Source organism: Diabrotica undecimpunctata, chromosome 4 (genome assembly GCF_040954645.1).
Source record: "Diabrotica undecimpunctata isolate CICGRU chromosome 4, icDiaUnde3, whole genome shotgun sequence".
Taxonomy (NCBI): Eukaryota; Metazoa; Arthropoda; class Insecta; order Coleoptera; family Chrysomelidae; genus Diabrotica; species Diabrotica undecimpunctata.
This window is the reverse complement of record NC_092806.1, coordinates 78,572,746-78,593,921: the sequence shown is the minus strand read 5'-3', so window position 1 is coordinate 78,593,921 and position 21,176 is coordinate 78,572,746. Positions and strand designations below refer to the sequence as shown.

At 32.0% G+C, this 21,176-nt stretch overlaps 1 protein-coding gene and 1 long non-coding RNA gene across 2 annotated transcripts in view; one reads left to right on the top strand and one right to left on the bottom strand.

The window, feature by feature from the left end:
* Positions 1 to 10,760, top strand: part of sha (shavenoid) — a 641,875-nt gene extending 631,115 nt beyond the window's left edge. The window contains exon 11 of the mRNA XM_072529817.1: positions 9,767 to 10,760. Within this exon, the coding sequence (XP_072385918.1) occupies positions 9,767 to 10,389 (623 nt within the window). The 3' untranslated portion in view covers positions 10,390 to 10,760. The remainder of the gene's footprint in view (positions 1 to 9,766) is intronic.
* LOC140439719 (uncharacterized) overlaps positions 1 to 21,176 on the bottom strand; it is a 59,982-nt gene that overhangs the window by 3,761 nt on the left and 35,045 nt on the right. The window lies entirely within an intron of this gene.

The window sequence follows — 21,176 nt, the reverse complement described above, 5'->3', positions numbered from 1 at the left end:
CTGGATTTCGTGAAGCTTGCCCGCCATTATGACAGTATCGTCCGCATATTTTATGTTATTGTCGTTAACTAGTGCTTCGTTGACTTTCTCCTGCGCTTTCCAGCGGTTTCTCCTTCGACAGCTCTTTTCATAATTTTTTCAGGCTATGCGTTGAACATTAGTGGCGACAATACACATTCCTGCCGTACTCCTCCTATGATTTAGAACTCTTGTAAAGTGTGTTTATGAATTCGTATATATGCCCGCTGCTTATAATATAGATTGGTTATAATTAAAAGGTCATTGTAGTTTTTTTGTTTTGTTTTTCGGATATCTATTAGCTGTTTATGGTTTATCGTGGACTTTTTCAAGACGCTTGTTGTAATCTGTAAACAAATGTATATATTTTGGTGAATATCGAAGCATCTCTGAATTAGTACATTGAATTCAAAGAGTTACAGCTTCTCCAGTACATACGCTTCTATAGAATCCAAATTGGACTTTTTCAATATCGATATCAAGTTTTGATCAATTCGTCTGTGAATAATCTTTAAGAACATTTTAAGTGTATAAGACATCAGACTCATGGTGCGGTGGTCGCTGTATTATCTAACGTTGTTGTTTTTTGGGAGACAAATGAATGTTGAGGTCAATCATTCGTTGAGTAGCTCACCGATTGGCAAATTTCATTAAATAGTGTTACCAGGACATCCTTGTACTCATGCTCTATTTTCTTAATGATGTCGATAGGCAGTTAATCTGGTCCAGGGCTAAATAAATCGTATTTTTCTGAAGATCTTTTATCTTATTACAGTTTTACTCAAAAATTTTTGTTTTGTTCCTCTTATCTTTTTTCTGATTTCATTATTAATCATTTTGTATTTTTAACTGTCTTTGTTTCTGGTTTGTCCCCGTTGGTCTATCAAGTTCAGTATCTATCTCGTAATTATAGTGAATTCTCTGCTCTTTGTTATTTTCAGGGCTCTTATATATGTTGGTAGAATGTTTCTTCTTCATCTTTTATTGAATCCATTGTTGGCGCATATACCTGGATCAAATTTAGTTTTTCGTGATATGCCGTTATTTGTAGGAGCATACATGTTTCTGAGATTGTGACAAAAACCTCGATTACTCTGTTGGTTGTTGTATTGACAATAATTGCTACTCCTAGTTTATACTGGTTGTCAATTTTATTATGTATTTTCCTTGTTTGACAAGAGTTTCGCCGGTTCAAGACCTGGGAGTCCTTGTCTGTTCCTCCTCTGCCGGATCTTGGGTTCCGATTCTTATGATCAGTATCTTTGTTTGATTTTTCTAGAGATATGTCTCTAATTATGTATAAATCTTTTCTACTCCTTTTTATTTATTCTCACATCTTTTTCTTCTTGGTGTAAGTTATGTCTGTTTTCAAAATGTTTCTTTTGTCATTTAGTCTTACTTATTTTCTTTCCTTTTGGATCTTGGCCTTCCATATAGGACACCAAGATAAAGCTTAGAATCCCCTGGAGATATCACAATATATGTAACAAGTTAGCCAACCTGGTTATGTCCTTTATTCTCCTAAGAAACTTCTTTTCTATGCTCTATATCTTTGAACTTAGTTTATCAGAAAAAAAGCGTCCAACTTTCACTACCACTTTCGCTTTTTGGGGTACCTCTTTTTTTGACACAAGCATACTTTTGGTTGCGTGGTATATTCGAGCAGCATTTTCTATTATCGAACCTATTTCAGTTTTTTCAGTTTCTCTGTTTTCTATTTGCACTCCCGAGTATTTGTAGGTTCTGACTTGTTCGAGTGTATTTCCATGAATTTTTATCTTCGTTTGTTTTCTATTTTTTCAGCATATAATTACTTTCGTTTTTTCCTCATTAATCCTTAAATTGCGTTTTATTAGTGCAGCGTTCCATACTTCTAAATTTCGATTGAGTGCTTCTCTATTTATTTCAGATATTACAAGATCGTCCGCGTATGTGCACTCTGAGATTCACATCGTTTCTAGATTTTTATGTTCCGCATATAATTTCAGCCTATCTTTCTGCTCTGGTTTCTTTAATTATGTTATCTCAGACGATGGTTAATAGTAGGACTTCTCCTTGATGTAAACCCTCATTTACTATAAATTCTTCGGATTCTATATTATCGGTTCTGACCCTGTTCCTTTTATGTCTGTGTATACTCATAATGGCTTCCCTGAGTATGGTATTTACAATTTTTTAAGTATATGTCTATCACCTTTCTTGGAGTACTATCAGTACTCCATAGGAGTACTTGGAGTAATGCTTTTTCGAAGTCAATAAAGACTTGGTATAACTCAGTATTGAGTTCAGTGCGTTCTGTATTAATTTATTGATAGGAAAAATGTGGTCTTGGATGCTTCTGCCTTGTCTGAATCCACTCTGTGATTGTTCCATTTTAGAGTCAACTTTGTGTAAAAGACGTTTCTCTAATATTCCCTCGTACACTTTAAATAAGATCCTCGGTAGTGTTATACCTCTGTAGTTTCTACATTCTCTCCTATCTTCCTTTTTTAAGATGGGCAGAATAACCCTCATTTCTCAATCTTTTGGTATTTTGCTCTCACTCCATACCGTATTACAAATTTTTGTTAGTAATTCAATGCCCTTGTCGCCCACGTTTTGTAATATTTCCGCTGTAATATTATCAATTCCAGCCGCCTTACCTTTCTTAAGTTTTTCTATAATTTCTTATTTCTTTTATTTCTGTTATAGCTAATTCGCCTGGATCGTTTGGAAAAAATATATATATTTTTTGGATGGGTTGGACTTTTATTGACTCCAACCCATCCAAAACATTTATATATATATATATATATATATATATATATATATATATATATATATATATCACTTTTCATGAAAGTTGACAAAGTGTTTAAACAAAGATGTACACCACATTTAGAACATTTTATGAGGGAGACTGACTTATAGGTTGGTAATTTACACCTTTGTCTGGCTTCATCATATGTAGGCCAGTGACCAGTGGCATCAGTCCTGATGTATTTTGGAGGTACAAAACTTACAGTTGCCGATTTTCATCTTTTTTTGCAACAGTTTCTCAATGCTTTGATCAGAAGGTCTTCGTCATTTTAATAAAAAATTAATACTGTTAGCCTTGCATAAATATTGGGCTATCTCAGCCCGAAATTCGGACTGAGTTAAACATTTCTTATTTTGAAGCACACAACATCTTCTATAGAGGAGCCAACTGTTGAAAATAGTCATATCCAAGAGGTGATAAAATAACCGGAGATACCATTTTTTTGTCCGCATATCTTATAACGACCAATATAACTGTCCATAGCGTCAACTCCATCCATATGAGCGTTATATTCAGGAATCAAACTTAGACGTTCAGTGGTGACGTACTTATGTTGCTGCCTGTCGCAACGTTTGGTCCCAGTTAGTGACATTTTACCTTTATGTGTTAATAGGAATGTGAAATGTTTAATATCCAGCCAAATTACTGAAGATATCTTAACACCATCAATATCACATACGAATTCATGAGAAGATCCTCTGGGTTCTTTTTTGAGTTGCTGGTCAGAAAGTAGCATACAGCAGTTACGATGTGTCAGATATGTAACAACCTATTTTAATTTCGTTAGCAGAAATCTGACTAGTATTTCTTTTAAAAATTATTAATTTAAAAAAAACATACCTACCTTATACAAAATAGATAAAATTGCAATACAATAACTGGTAAATAAAACCCACAAAACTAAATTATTTGTACAAGCTTCCGCACGTGCTATTCGTGTAATGCCGATACGAACAATATGGTCCGTTATTTCATTGAAAATAGCTAATAAATAAATTTTTTCTTCAAACGTCAAATAATGATGACATTACTTATCTAACTTGATCCTGTCAAAGTTTGATGGGATTCTTTACGGCGGAGGGAAAAATGTTGTCATGGCAACAATATGAAACATGTCACAAAGCAACAATACAAATGCCATTAACAACAATTAAACATCATTTTTATTTATAGTAATATTAAAAGTACAATTAGTTAATGAGACATTTTCAAAATTGAAACCGTGCAAAAATGTTCCCGACTCTTGATACGCATTGGTAATTGGTGATGACACTGATGGTCGAGAACAACTTTCAGCAATCATTCCCGATGTTGGCGAATCATGAGCGTTTAAAATTTTTTGAGCATTATCGTTCTTATTTCTTATTGAATCCTCTATATATCCTTCGGCAACCGTGCTTGATTTCCAGCCCCCATGTCGTTTGAGGCATTCTAGATTTCCGCCTCCATCAATTAAAAGTGTTGCTGAAGTTCGTCGTAAAGAGTGACCCGTGTATGCGCTTGCATCGTTTAAATTTAAATAATTAGCTACTTTTTGGGCTACTGCGCTGATCGAATGTATTCCCATGACGCTTCGGTAACACTTTCCATTTTAGTACTTGATAAAAAATCGGTTTTCTGTGAAATTTTCAGGCCGCAGTGATGCATACTTTTTATACGGTTTAATGTAGTTTTGACCAATTATCGTAAAAGATCTAATTTGTCGTGTTTTACTGTCTGGGATTTTGATAATTATTACATTTTCTTTATCCTCAATGTCCACAGTCTTCATTTTTAGCATTTCGTCGCATCGACAGGCGCCGGTAACCCCAATTAACAAAACAATCTAAAATATTTTTATAATTTAGTAGAGTATACTACATGCTTTGGAATATAATTTTTTTTACCTTTATTCCTAAATACAACTTATCTGGCGCTTCAAACAAAAATTTATCAAACTCGTCTTTAGTGAAAACTTTAGACTTCTTTGCAGTATATCCTTCGCTTGTTTTTTTCAGAAAGGCACGTAACTTTAAAAATTTGCTTATATCCACATTTTTTTTAATAACTAACTCGGATTTTATCATAGAGTATCGTGACCACATTGTAGAAGATTTCCATTTATTTTCATTTTCCATTTTATTAAAATATGCCAGTAAAACGTCTTCGGTAACTTGCCGTACTCCTCTTGTATCGCACCACTCTTGGAAGTGCTTGTACGCTAACCGATACTTTATTCCGGACTTGGAGGGCCCCAAACGTGCTACTGCATCATTAGCCGCGGACTCAATTTCGCTTAGGTTTTCCATTTTCGCACTAAATTTGCGCTTGCGGTTGCAACAACAATAAGCTGTCTTTAATAATTGCAAACAACTGTCAAACAACTGTAACCAGGGAGACGCAAATCCCACCGACGACTTAATTATTTTAATTTCTAACATCTAGACGACTTTGATAGTTGTTACAGTTAATTTCGAGTAAAAATAGCGTGTGAATTATAATATTTATGGTTGAAAATTGCTACGTTTGAAGAAAAAATAGTATACTTTATTCGGCAAAGAAGCGACTTTTCTTGACTTGCCCTCTATTACGCGCCTCACTTGGTTCGGCGCGTAATATCGGGCGCGTCAAGAAAAGTCATGCTTCTCCGCCTCATAAAGTAATATACTATTTCTACTACATTCATTGTATGGTCATGTAAGTAAATTTTCTATTTACAATTTATACGTAAAATAATGCATATATAATAAAATAATATTGGCATAATCTATAGTATGTCTGACAGAATTCTAATACTAGCAATTTGTATTTTTAGCAATTTAAGTCAGCTTTCGGAGACCTGACGATGAACAGCAAAGTTTAGTTTTCGATCCCGGTCGTACAAGGTACAATAAACGGATTGTAAGTCTAATATTTATTTCTTTGACCTTATATGTATCTTCATCATCAGCTAGCCCATATTTGTCCATTGCTAAACGTAGGCCTCCCGTAAAATTTTCCACCGATTTCTATCTTGGCCTTATACGTAACTTAGTTTTTTCTAAATCAGTTTGATTAAACGAGTAAGAGTTGTCTTGTTTTCCTGTTTTCTTTTGGGTACATGCATGTATTATGGATATGAAATAGAAAATTTCTTCTCAAGCTCCTAAAATATAGAACTTTCAAAGTAAAATTAACTGAACTAAAAGAAAGACTTGGCAGTACTCCTTCAGGTAAATTTTTATATTCCAATTAAGAATGGGATCAAAAGCCGTCATTTATTTCCAAGTATTTTATCTGCTCTTTTAAGAATTTTTGTTTTATTTTTTTTTATTGACAACTCAAACATCAGTCTTTTTTTATATTATATATTTTTAGTAATTATCTTTGTTGACTCTCTTCAAGACTCCATTGTTGGTCATGTGAGCCGTCCAAGGAAACATTCGTCTATGTATTCTCAGTTTCAACGTTCAATTGGGTTCATTGTTAATATTTAGGATCCATACGTGTACTTCGTATAACGGCAAGGACCCAACATAGCATTTGATTATTCTTTGACTTGAAAATTTTTTTTTCATTTTTCAAAAGGTACCGTTAGTCATTGCAACTCTAGTCAATCAACTTCGTTTAAAACGAATTCGTTTTAAATATGTGAATTTATTAACTCTTTTAACTTGTATTCTACTTAATTCTAGTTATGCATTTGGCCAGTTGGCCTTAAAGACTGATTTTTTTTTCGTTTATTTTTATTCCCGTTTCCTCATTTATTTAGTGGATACATTTAGCCGAATTTCAGCAGCTATTCTATCAGATGGACTATACGCTTTCTAATAAAATTAATACTTTTTAATAAAATACAAACCGGTCTAACTTCTTCGTTGTATAGATATTATAGATATCTAGTTGATATTTTCTATCTCTACGTTGACAATTTGATTCCAGTACAAATTTTTGGAATATCTTTGGAAATATTCTTATAATCGGTTAATATATTTTTCAGTATCTTTATTATTAGCAAATCACTACTACTTTTACAGTCTTTTCTCGTCTAGAAATTTTAATAACTTCTCTGGCGGTTTATCCCTGCAAACGGATTCTCTAGTTTTTTTATCGCCTATTTTTCCTTAATTTTAAGATTTCTGAATCGTCAATAAATTTCTCAATAAATTTGTCAATTTCTTCAGTTAAACATTATGTTTATATGGGGTTAAGCCACAAATAATTGTAACGAAAATTAAATTTTATAATTGCTATTTGACATTTCGATTTTCACTCCTGAAATCCTTTTCAAAAAAAGATTTTTTAAAGTAGTGACCCTTCTGATAGCGTTCCTAATAGGTTTCTTTATAAGTATGTACTAGGATTGACTACAATTTGACTACTATTTGAAAATCCTACAATCAGCATGACCACAAAATTATCGAAAATTATCTCATAAAGAAAAGTAAACTCAACATGTTAATTACGTTTAAAAATGAGGTAGTCTAGTCCCGGTGTTCATCCATCTCTTTCCATCCGAATACTTTCTCTGTCTGCTCTCTGCGCCGATGGGCAACATTTCTAATAAGCGCTACTTGGCAGTTTATATTTGATATTTGTACTTATTATATAATTTTCTTCGCAGAATTCAAATAGTTTTTGTTCTCCTTTATAAGATTTCCAAGACCATAGTATCCTACTGATTGGTATCATCGGACTTCTTAAATTTTGCTGAACTTGTCCACAATTTGATGCAATTTCTTATGATGTAAGTTTTTGTAGGGAACAAGATAAGAACTCCATGTTACTTATTCATTTATCCTTACCGTAAGCTAGATAAATATTATTACTTATCACATGCCTTTATTGCATCACTTACTTCTTTTTCTGTTGCTGTACGCTATGCAGCGTGTAGACGTACATGTTGGTTGGTGTACGCGTAAGGATTTATCTTCTGCTATTCTTATTATTGTACTGATGTCAGGCATGTCGCACCAGTTTCTTATGTCGCTGAACTATGAGTGTCGGTTGCGGCCTGATCTTCTCCTACCTTCAATTTTGCCCATTAAAATGGTTTTTTAAAATATATTTGTCGTGTCTTAAAATATGGCCTGGATATGGGACCTTTTGCTGTTTAACGATGATTAGAAGCTATCTTTGGGTATTAGTTCTTGTTAACACCTCTTCATTCGTAATATGGTCGACCCATGCAATTCTAGCGACTTTCTGAGACACCACATTTCGAACGCTTCAGTATGGTTTAACGATCTTATTTTAAGTGACCAGGTCTCGCTACCGTACATTATTATTGTTTATATGTAGCATTTTAAGACGCGAATACGGAGACTCAAAGGAGTTTTGCCCTGAAAAGGGGAGTTATTGAATCTAATCTAAGTATTTTTAGCTGTTACTACTCGTATCGTCACTTCATCGTAGTCCCACTTCCTGTTTAAAGTAGCTCCAAGGTATTTAAATTTTAACTCTACCTATAAGTTAGTTGTTTATTTTCAACTGTGCTTGCATATGGGATTATCTGTTGATTATAATTAATTTCGTTTTTGTGATGTTAGTGTTAAGACCATATTTCTCTCCCAGTGTATTAATATTATTTACTATCTCTTGTAATGCTTTTACGAAGATGGATTGATATAAAACTAGCCTTGGATAGAAAAAACAAGTTTTTTGAAATTAAATCGATTTATTTCTCAACATGTTCCAATTTTTTTATCCCATCCGAATAGTACTTTTGCTCGATCTCTTTAAAATAGACCGAAGTTTCAGCGACGACTTCATCATTTGGAAACAGGAAAAAATCGCCGGCGGCAAGATCTGGGGATTACGTTGGATGTTCAACCAATTCATAGCCCAATTCGTGTAATTTTGCCATGGCGACGGCCGATCGGTGAGCCGGTGCATTGTCTTGGTGGAAGAGCACTTTTTTGCGTTCCAAACTGAGGCGTTTTCGACGCAATTCGACATCGAATCGATCCAATAATGCTGCGTAGTACTCACAATTGATTGTTTTTCACCAGGTTTCATCAACGGTGATAAATCGGCAAAAAAAATCCTTCGGATCTCGCTGTATCATCGCCAAAAGCGTCTCCGAAGTGGTCACACGTTTTTGCATTTGATCGATTGTCGGCAAACGCGGCACCCATTGCGCAGATAGCTTTTTTATGTCCAAATGTTGGTAAACGATGTTGTGTACCCGTTCATAGAAAATGTTTAGGACCTCTATTAACTCGCGTAGCTTAATTCGACGATCTGCCATAATCATGGCATGGACTTTGTTGATCATTTCCGGTGTGGTGACTTCATTTGGCCTCCCGGGACGCTCATCATCAAAAACACTCGTACGACCACGAACAAATTCAGCTTTCCAAAATTTTACTGTTGCTAACGAAGGTGCAACCTCACCATAAACTTTGTCTAGGTCGGCTTTGATTTGCACATTCGTTTTACCCTTTTTGTGGAGGAACTTAATCACCGAACGATACTCGACTTTTTCCATTTCTCCGAAAACACAAAATTTACTTGATTTTGACAGCTGTAAAAAACAAACTAATTGTTTTTAAAACTTAAATTTTAACAAACCTCATGTCATGAATGGCAAATGTCAACACCGAAACCAATTCGGTATCAAGTAGCGCCATCTATCAGAGGCTAGTTTAATATCAATCTATCCTCTTATGTTATCTGCTACGATAGCTGTATCATCAGCATATCACAAATTATTTATGGGAATTTCATTTATTTTAATACCTTTTTTATTCTACTGTGCAAGTTGAAAGATCTTTTCTACATAAATATTAAACAGCAGAGGGGAGAGGATGCAGCTCTGTATCACGCCCCTTTCTTATCTTACTGTTTGTAAATAAATAAGTACTTCTATTTCTTAAAGAAGTTCTTACACCTCTGGAGTCATTTATAACATATTTTTAAAATAAGTAAAAAACCTTAATCAACGCATTTGCAAAAATGTAAAATATTAAATAAACTTTTTTGTTTTAGAAAATAGTTCCGATCGCAGCAAATCAAAAAACGATCATTTTAGAAGTGCCAACAACGGATACGAATCAAATGCAGCGACTAGCCATTCCCCACCTAATGCTGGTTCTCCTGATTTTAGAACTGATGAATATAAATTGTGTCTTCTGCAAAAGTCCAAGAAAAATGGTAATATTACAAACCTTATACAAACAGAAGACTTTATTCTGAAAAAAGGATGCAATGACCAATTTATTTTTCACTCTGTAGTAAAAACTCATCCCAATCTGAATGAAAAACTATATTGGCAGAATACGTTAAAACCGGAAGACTCTGGTTACCTCAGCTCAGATTCAAACGAATCACATTTTAATAAAGTAAAAGTCACTATACTAGAGCCGACAGGAATTGGAAGCGAAACGGACGAGAGTCTAGGCGACGGTCACAGCGAATCAGGTGCAGAGAGTGTTGAGACTCATTCAGTTTTTTTTGGTAGGTTCAACAGAGATGCCGCTATAAGTAGTTACGGGTCAATGGATAGTGGGGTAATAGGAGGCGAAGAAGGAGTATCGAGCAGTGATTCTGAGACTATTAGCTATGCTACGGTGATTCCAGTAACCTCCGACCAATATTCAGTAAACATATAAAGATCTAATTCTAATCATTAATTGGATAATAGTTTTCCTTTTGACAGAAAAGTTGAAATTTTCCATACAACAATTCGTGGTGTACAGAGTACGTCCCTGTCTTGGTTTGACTTTTAAGGTCTGTTAATATTGATTTGGAACAACGTAATATATTAAGGATGGAACCTATGGATAAATATTTGCTTCCAAAGTAGTTTATAACAATGGCCAACTCTTGTTTCCGAATTTCAGTGGTGTACGCAAAAAATTCTTTTGGTACATATGTACAATAATTATTTACTTTCGTTGTTACTTACATTTGAATAAAAGGTATAATGACGTGTAACAATGTAAAATTAAAAAATATTATTTTTATAACAAAAAAAAATATAAAACACACACACATAAATATATACATATATATATATATATATATATATATATATATATATATATATATATATATATATATATATATATATATATATATAATATATATATATATATATATATATATATATATATACATATACACACATGTCCAAAAGTTTGGAATACGTACAAATAATATATCTACGCCTATGGTGGTTTTAAAACTGTTGTTGATATTCATTCTAGAGGGTTTTTAAATGAAAATGATAAAAAATTTGAATTGTTTTTGTATGATTTTGGTGACATTCAACTGATTAGCGTATTTACACATTATTTCAGTCTTTGTTTAAATTTGAATTGAGCCGTTTAAAAATGCCTAAAAACGTGATATGTGATATCTCATTTTGACAGATCCAGTGTAATTGCTTTGTTACAACAGGACTTTATTTAAAGTTATATCGCGAATACTGCTGATGTTACTTAGAGTGCTGTATCGAAAATTTAAAAAAACTTCCAAGATAAAAATGACGTCTAGGATCGTCCCAGAAGTGATAAAAATCGATGTACAACAGCAGCACAAGACCGGCAAATAACATTTATAGCTCGTAGAAATCGTCTGGAATCTACAAGTGGTATATCCAGAGAAATTTCTAGGCTTCAAGGACTGAATATTTCACGGCAAACAATAACACGCAGACTAAATGCGTTAAATTTGTATCGTAGAAAACCGCTACGTGTTCCTAAACTAACCTACCAACACAACATTGTAAGGTTGCAATGGGCTAGAGAAATGGTGCATCATGATCCTAACTGGAATACCGTGATATTCTCTGATGAGTCAAAAATTGACTTGGTATCTGATTCACGAAGAACACTGGTTTGGAGGGCCCCAGGACGACAAGCCCCACTTGAAACAGCTAAACCGCGTGTCCCATTTGAAGGTGGCAGTATTATGGTTTGGGGTGGTATTATGAGTGGTACACGGACGTAACTGCTGGTTCTGGAGAGAAGAGTCACTGGTGCTGGATACATCAAGGAAGTTTTAAATCCTGTCGTGCATCTATTCCAAGGGGCAGTAGGTGATGAATTTTTGTTTATGTATGACAACGCACCTCCTCATCGAACATCAGCAGTACAAAATTTTCTTGAAGAAGAAGGAATATCTATATTACAGTGGCCCTCGAATTCCCACGATATGAGCATTATTGAACATGCTTGGGACATTCTCAAAACACGCATCAAGAAACGAAACAATCCCCCTATTACACTTCGAGAACTTAAAGATGCTGCTCATGAAGAATGGGAGAGAATTCCGCAAGCCCAGCTCGACCAGTTAATCGGCAGCATGCCAAATCGCCTACAGGCATACATACAGGCCAATGGAGGAAATACTTATCATTAGTTTTATTAAAAATTATTTTTTTCTGTACTAATTTATTTTTAAATGTAAGTTGTACATTGAAAGTTTTTCACTCCAAGAAAATAAATATTTTTTTCGCATATCGTTTATCTGGTTTTGAGATTTATTTAGTATTGTTGAGAATTGAAACAAAATGATGTTTAACTATTCAGAAGATTTTATATAAAAAAATCAATAAAAAGATGAAATATTCCAATATTCCAAACTTTTGGACATATGTGTATATATATATATATATACATATAAATATATATATATATATATATATATATATATATATATATATATAAATATATATAAATATATATATATATATATAAATATATATATATATATATAAATATATATATAAATATATAAATATATATATATAAATATATATATATATATATATATATATATATATATATATATATATATATATATATATATATATATATATATATATCGCACACCACTGATGTGACTGGACGGAAAATATTAAAAAATTAACGAATTTATTGATTTACCAAAAAGAATACAGATAACTATATGTGTCAAATTCACGCCGGACATTATAGCTGATAATGTGACGTAAAAATATATGTGTGTAAAAATATCAACACGTTTCATCCTTAGTGTATTACATCGTTGTCTACTTGTAAATTTCAATGTTGAGTTTTTTACTTTGCGATTTCTTTAATAGGTGTAGAAACGGAGAATTCTAATCTTTATTATTAGTAATTCATTGTGCTTATATGGATTCTCTTATTCTCGTTTTGTAATGTAAAATGGGTGGAACGTAGAGTCTCTCTTTCTCAAATACACATGTACTGAGGTTGTGATAAGTTCACATAAAATAGATCACAAACCAAAGACAGAGGCCTACCCAACTCACCCATCCGCAAATACTCTCTTCGACTGAGATGATATAAAATGTAATTTATATACATTGACGAAAAACTGAACGTTACTAGTAATAACACAAAACTCAAATAAATACACCGGCAAATTTAACGAAATATAGTTTAGTTTTATAAAATAATAAGAATACACTTTATTTAAATATTGTAGTTGGTTGATTAAGACTGCCTTGAAGTTCTCAGTACTATTATTGTTTTATTTATACATTTTATTTGTTATTTTATTTATACATTTTAATAATGGTAGCACTTCGACTAGAAGGAAGACCAAGAAAGAGGTGGATAGACGAAGTAAGAACCAATGTTTAAAATATATTGAATATGGATAACTGGAGGAGAGCCGCCAAGGAAAGGATGCTTGAAGGCGGATGCTGAGGAAGGCCAGGGCCCGACTTGGGCTGTAATGCCATTGGAGAGAGAAACATTTCAGTGTTACTTGACCACCCTGATTGTGAATTATGTTGTCAAAATGTTTGGTAAACCAAAATCGACAATATTTTGTAATGTTATATAGTTCAGAAAAACTGGAGAATATCTTAGAAGACGTAGTCAACGCAGAAAACGTTAACCAAGAATATAAAGGGTGAGTGATGAAGAACTGTATTTACTCCTACCTCGTACGGAAACCCCTACGGGAAATAACAAATGACCATTTAAAAGTGGCTAGTCCCATTGTTTTATAATATACAAAATGACATAAATTATACTGAAATTTCTATTCATCATATTTTTTGAACAGTAAGTTTGATGTATGTCATTTTTTGATCAAACTTTACACTACTACCATATAATCAAATGATTTATTCAAACTAGGAAAATAGTCCGAAAAAAATCAGTCTATCAGTCTATCACTAAATCAAAATAGTCCATTTTGTTCATACAAAAAATTTCACCTTGCATACTGTTTTTGAAAACTCTAAAAAGATATAAATAAAACAAATGGGCAATTAAAATGGAATAATAATTTTTTCCCACGGGTTTACTAAATTTTAAATTAAAAACTATGAATTAAAAGTTTAGCAAAGCATAGATGTAACAAACTTTAACTTTCTTTTCTTGTTTTTTAAAAAAACATTTTATTTACCATTTAACAACCAAGCCAGACCTGATTTTTCCCGGTTTGATTTATTTAAACTGAAAAAAAATCAGGTCCGGTTTTAAAAAATATTTCGTTTTGTTCATAGAAAAAAATTCACCGTGTATACGGTTTTTGAAAACTCTGAAAAGAATTTTATAAATAAGACAAATAGGCAAATACAATGGCATATTTATTTTTTTCTTACACGATTACTTAATTTTTTATTAAAAAAATTTAATTTGTACATGAATTAAACGTTTGGCAAACTAAACCACATATTGCTAAACACGATTTTTTTTATTCAAAACACTTTATACCTTCTGAAATTCTGGAAATTGGCAAATTGGTTGTATTATTCTTATGTATATACTAAATATATAACTTATTTCTCTGAAGTTTTTCTCTGAACAAATAATAATTTTTTAAATCCGGACCTGATTTTTTCCAATTTGAACAAATAAACTGAAAAAATCTGGCCCGGTTTGTTTGTTAAATTAAACGTTTTTTTAAACAAATTTAATTTTTGCAAGAAAAGTTCGAAAAAAAAAATTTTTTTTACATCAATGGTTCACTTTGCTAAACTTTTAATTCACAGACAAATTTTTTTAAATTAAAAATTAAGTAATTGTGTGGAGAATTACAGTAATTGTGTTACAGAAATAAATTGAATTTATGTCATAATTGTATATATGTATATATATATATATATATATATACATATATATATATATATATATATATATATATATATATATATATATATATTAATATATATATATATATATATATATATATATATTATTATATATATATATATATATATATATATATATATATATATATATATATATATATATATATATATATATATATATACATATATATACATATATGTGTTCATTTTTTTGGAACTAATAACGGGTTAAGTTTTGTAGTTTATTGATTTTCTGGTACACATTATTACTTAATGTAGTGTACTATATTATTTCTTTAAGGTAGTTCTTTACGTTTTCTATTCCAGTGATCTCTAGTTATATTATAAAATAGGTCAATGGTCAACAGCATGTTTATTTTTTTAGACCTATTTTTATCTCTATCACTTTTTTTTAAATTAGAAATTATGGATTAAAAAAACTTGTTAAAGCTAAAAATAAAAAAGGCTGTTTTAAAATTTACTTAGAAGTTGTAGATCTGTAAAGTTGTGTAAACACAAACTAAGATTGAAAGTTCCCCCTTGCTTTATACTCATTTTCAGAAGTCTAATAAAAAATTTAGGGCATTATATAAACAAGAGAAAGATGATACTGAGATAAATCTGTAAAAGTAAGAAATCAAAGAAAACGACGAAGAGAACAACGTAAAAGTAATGGAGTTTCTACAAAAAGAAATAAAGAGAAAGAAGAGCAAAAAAAAAACCAAAAATAATTAAGATATGTCCAAATTACTAAAGTATAAACGATAAAGATGACGTAAAAAAGTGGCTGTCCTAATAAGAATAACATGGAAAGAAAAACAAAGCCTAATAAAATGGACTTATTCAGATATTATTCCGATAGTAAAAAAGGAGACATGGCAGACTTCAATAATTATAGAGGCATATCCCCGCTTAACGTTACGCATAAGGTGCTAACTAGAATAACTAGAAGAATATATATATATATATATATATATATATATATATATATATATATATATATATATATATATATATATATATATATATATATATATATATATATATATATATAATGTTATACTTGACATTTCCGCGAGAGCTATATGTATTTTTGTGGTTTTCCGGGTTGACTTCAACGCGGAGTCAAACTATATATATACATATATATATATATATATATATATATATATATATATATATATATATATATATATATATATATATATTTAAAACCCTTCGTAATTATGAACCGTGCAAATATGGTGTATCATACTACGTAGTCGTCTTTGAATGTCGGGACTGGAATCAGTGGCTTAAATTTGAAACTCAGTTAATTCAGCAGTTCTTTATCAGATAGGTACTTTTTACATGTATTAACTAACAGTTACTACAATACAAACATAACTTTACAATTATATATATATATATATATATATATATATATATATATATATATATATATATATATATATATATATATATATTCAGGGATTCTACAGTATTCACTGCCTTCCCTCGCTCAACTGTATTCATCTCTCTCTGGTTTCCCATTCTCCAACGTCTAGGCCTCTCTGACTCATAGTGTCGTCTACTTCGTTCCTCCAGGATCTTCGGGGTCATCCTCTTTTCCTCCTTCCTATGGGGCTCCATTCGGTTATCCTCTTTATCCATCTGCTGTAGCGCTAGTTCTTCTTACATGTCCATACCATGGTACATATTTTCAGTTTCTCAAAATTTTAAAATATTGCAATATATATATATATATATATATATATATATATATATATATATATATATATATATATATATATATATTTATATATATCGCTAAGCTTGCAAGTGTCTGTCTTATAATGAACTGATTTTTTATTTTTGTTTATGTGATACATTTCGAGCAATAGTCTTTCTATAATTGTTTTCTATCTCCAAGATCTAAATATCTGACAAATTAAATGTGTGGTCTGTTGTGTTGGAATGGTGTGCTGCAGCGTTTATTATTATATATTTTTATTTATCCATGGCAACAGTACACCCACCTTTGCCATGGATAAATCAGAATATAATGATAAAAAGTGAGCTAATACTACAGGATTCATCTACATACAGCAAATTAAACACTAATTTAATGGTAAGAATACGAACTAAATACAACAATATTATTATGAATCTCAAATCCATAGGCGACATAGACGCTAATGTAGCAAAACAACTGATGATTTACAACTCGATGTTTCCAAAGTTATAATGTCTACCAAAAATTCACAAAAATCAGCTTAATTAACTTCCCTACTTACAACCACTCCAAATACTTGGCTAACATACTGTTACTTTTGAAGATCAAACCAACTACAATGTGAAATGTAAAATCAGGAATATTACAATCCCTCAAACCTATGTACTTATATTCCTAGATGCGGTATAATTTTCACGAACATTCCTCTTAACCTGATCATAAAAGTTTTAGAACAAAATTGGCATTTAGCAGGACGAAAGACCATACTAAGTAAAAATAATTTCTTTAAGCTGATCGGATTTATTTTTTCTTATATGTATTTTTTCTTTGGAGGAACTTTTACTCACTTATCTACTACTACTACTTGTCGGTTTATAACGTTCTCCGCCGTTTTTCGACTTCCAATCGCCACTTAGACCGGTTGTTCCATAGATCTTCTTCTATGGCCCTCTCTCTCAGTTCTTTATTTATTCCTTCGCTCCAACTTTTTCTCGGTCTACCTCGTTTTCTCTTTCCTTCTGGTTGTCACTTTAGTATTTCTTTTGGCATTCGTTGTTCGTCCATTCTTTGTATGTGTCCGAACCAGATAAGTTGTTTTGTTGTTAGGTCATCTCTGATTGTTCGTTTGATTCTCATTATTTCTCTAATGCGTTCGTTGGTAATCCTTTCTCTTCTAGATCTTCCTGCGGCTCTTCTCCAAAAATCCATTTCCGTCGCTTTCAGCGTTGACAGTGTTCTTTCTTTCAGTGGCCATACCTCACAGCTGTATAAAGTGGTACTTTTTACTATAGTCTCTATATCCTCTTTTTATGTTCTTTGCTGATGGATTAGTCCCATAAAATGGTCTTTAACATTGTGATGGCTTTTCTCCCTGATGTATTTCTTTCTCTTATGGCTTTGTCTAATGTTCCATCTTGTGAAATAGTGATACCTAGGTACTTGTAGTCACAACAGTGCTTTATCGTAGTGTTATCGTCTAATATGAGATCTTTTTGTTCTGCTACAATGCACAGGTATTCGTTTTTCTTTTTATTTACTTCTAGACCCCATATATCATACTCTTCAATTAATTTTCGTGCCATATATTTTAAATCGTCATAATCTTGAGCCATTATTACTTGATCGTCTGCAAAGTTAAGCGTATATACCATAGTATTGGTGAGCGGTATCCCCATTGTGCTGCATTTTTGTTTCCATCTTTTTAAAGCACTTTCGAGGTATATTTTAAATAAAGTGGGAGACAAGCAACATCCTTGCTTTAATCCTTTTGATGTTATAAATCCTGTTGTTATTTGTTTCCCTGCTTTTATCTTTGTTATTGGTTGGTTGTATAGCACTTTGACGGCTTTTATTAATTCTATATTAATATTCGTGCTTTCCATTGATTGCCGCAGCTTCTTCAGTGGAACGCTGTCGTAGGCTTTTCGTAGGTCAACAAACAACATATGAATCTCTTGATTCCTTGCCATCTTTTTTTCTATTATCTGGTTTAAGGAGAAAATGTGGTCAATAGTGGATCGACCCGTATGAAATCCTGCTTGTTCTACTGCTTCATAATCTAAGTATTCTCTCTCAATTCGATTCTTTAACACCTTTCCATATATTCGACTCATAGATCCGGTTACAGCTATTCCTCGGTAATTTTCACAATTATTTTTATCACCCTTTTTATGTATAGTGCTGAGGTATGATATCTTCCATTCCGTAGGGATTTCGCTTGTGTTTACTCACTTATCTTTGGTGCTCAATTGGGTTTTCTACTCAGCCACATTCTAACCAACATAGTTTTAGATCATCTATTCAATATAGGAATTCCACAACTACCGTTCAAGTTACCGTTAACTTACAAATATGTACGATCCCCGAGGACAGTATTTAAACTATACTGGACATTATCAATGGATTTCACAAACACCAATAATTTACCGTTGAGGTTGAACAAGAACAAAGTGTTCCTTTTTAGACACTAAGGTAATAAGAACATTAGAGAATAAGATCATTTTGAAATGGTATCAGAAACCGACTGACGGAAGATTTATAAATTATTTCTCACAGCACGCAAAAAGCCAAAACCATAACACTTGTTGCGATGAAGAACAGAATTTTGCATATTAGCAATGATATTTTCATTCAAAAGAATTTAAAAATATTATACAATATATTTTTGAATAACGGCTATCCTAATAAAATTCTCAAGCAGCTAATGTACCATTCAGACTTATATGACGGACAATGTGATAACACACCAACAAATCCCGTTATTTACAAACAATTACCCTAGACAAATGGTTTAACTAATAATATAATTACAGTTTATTCTTGAAGTTCAAAGAGCAGACACCGCTTCTAAATCATAGCCATCCCATTTTCCAACTTTCTTGACACGAATGTGGTGATCAGTGTAAAGGGCAAACATCGCAGTGGTTAAAACAACGAATAACGCAACACAAAAGTTATTGCAAAACAGAAAAATTTTTATGCAGTTGCACACCATTCCAACATAACAGACCACACATTTAATTCGTCAGATGTTGGAGAGAGAAAACAACCATAAAAAAGTCTATTTGTCGAAATATATCACCTAAACAAAAATAAAAAATCAATTAATTACAGACAGACACTTACAAGCTAAGCGATATGTATTGCAATATTTTAAAATTCTGAGAAATTGAGAATATCTAACATCGGGTTCGACAATAAAACTTATTGGTCCTAACGACATGTGTAAAAAATATCTAAATCAGTACCGCCTTGTTTGCCGTAGAATATGTGTCGGTCTGACCTAATTTGCTTTATAAAATAAAAAGCAACATTTCGTAGGTTATAAAATTGTGAATGTTATGTTTGTATCTAGCTATTAGTTAATTTTATAGTATGTTCCTGATAAGGTTGGAAAAATAGAGTCAATGAAATATCGAACTCCTGAAATAAATGTAGTTTCAATTTAAGCCACTGACCGCTGCCCCGACAATCTAACACGATTCCGTAGTAGTGTTATACAAGATATATATACATATTACTCGACGTTTCGGCACCTATTTTATAGCCATTATCAAGATTGATACAGTTCCGTTCGAGTTCGGAGTCTCAATCTGCCTACTCTTCTCACTTGTGACGTACCAGTATCATGTTCTGCATAAACACAAGAACCGTCAAACGGCACTGAGGTTTCAATCTGCCTGCTCCTCAGTGTCGAGTGACGACTGGTCTTACCCTGTGTGGCTGTCACTCGACACTGAGGAGTAGGCAGATTGAGACTTCAGTGCCGTTTGACGGTTCTTGTATTTATACAGAACACGATACACGTACGTCACGAGTGAGGGGAATAGGCAGATTGATACCCCGAACTCGAACGGAACCGTATCCCTCTTTATAATGGCTCCAAAATGGGTGCCGAAATGTCGAGTATTAAATTCTCAACGTGGTTCTTTCCGAGAACTTAGTAATTTTTATATATAAATGAATAACCTAAATGAATATATCTATAAACAAACTCGTATATATAGTAAGATGCAAAGCTAAGATATAGTACAGAATGAAAGCCTAGTTATGAAATGGAGCAAGAAATACCACAAAGTAATGGAAAAACCTTAACCTTGGACATAAATGAATAACCGATAAGAAAGTAATTGCGAATAAAAAAAATGAAAAGTATATAGTCTGTCATGAAGATATAAGAAAATAAATACATACTAATCCAACTTGTTAAATGGGATAATATGACTTGTAGCTTAAAATAAAACAGCTTTAGCTCTAAATAAATGTAATAGCTTCTAAATAATTATACATCTAACATTATTAGATAAAGGACGTCTATATTTTTGCTTAATCTTTTTTAATATTTTTCATAAATGAACAGACAACTTTTCCCACTATTAGTACTACCATTTATTCCTTAACCATCGCTGTTTTTAAGATAGACATAATTGTTTAAATAGAAAACGATATAAAAATGCAATATTTATTTGTGATATATTTTAAATGGCCGAATGTGCAATATTTTAGTATTAGGATAATACCTTCACTTAACAGTAGACTTAAAAACGAGAGCAGACTATATATATATATATATATATATATATATATATATATATATATATATATATATATATATATATATATATATA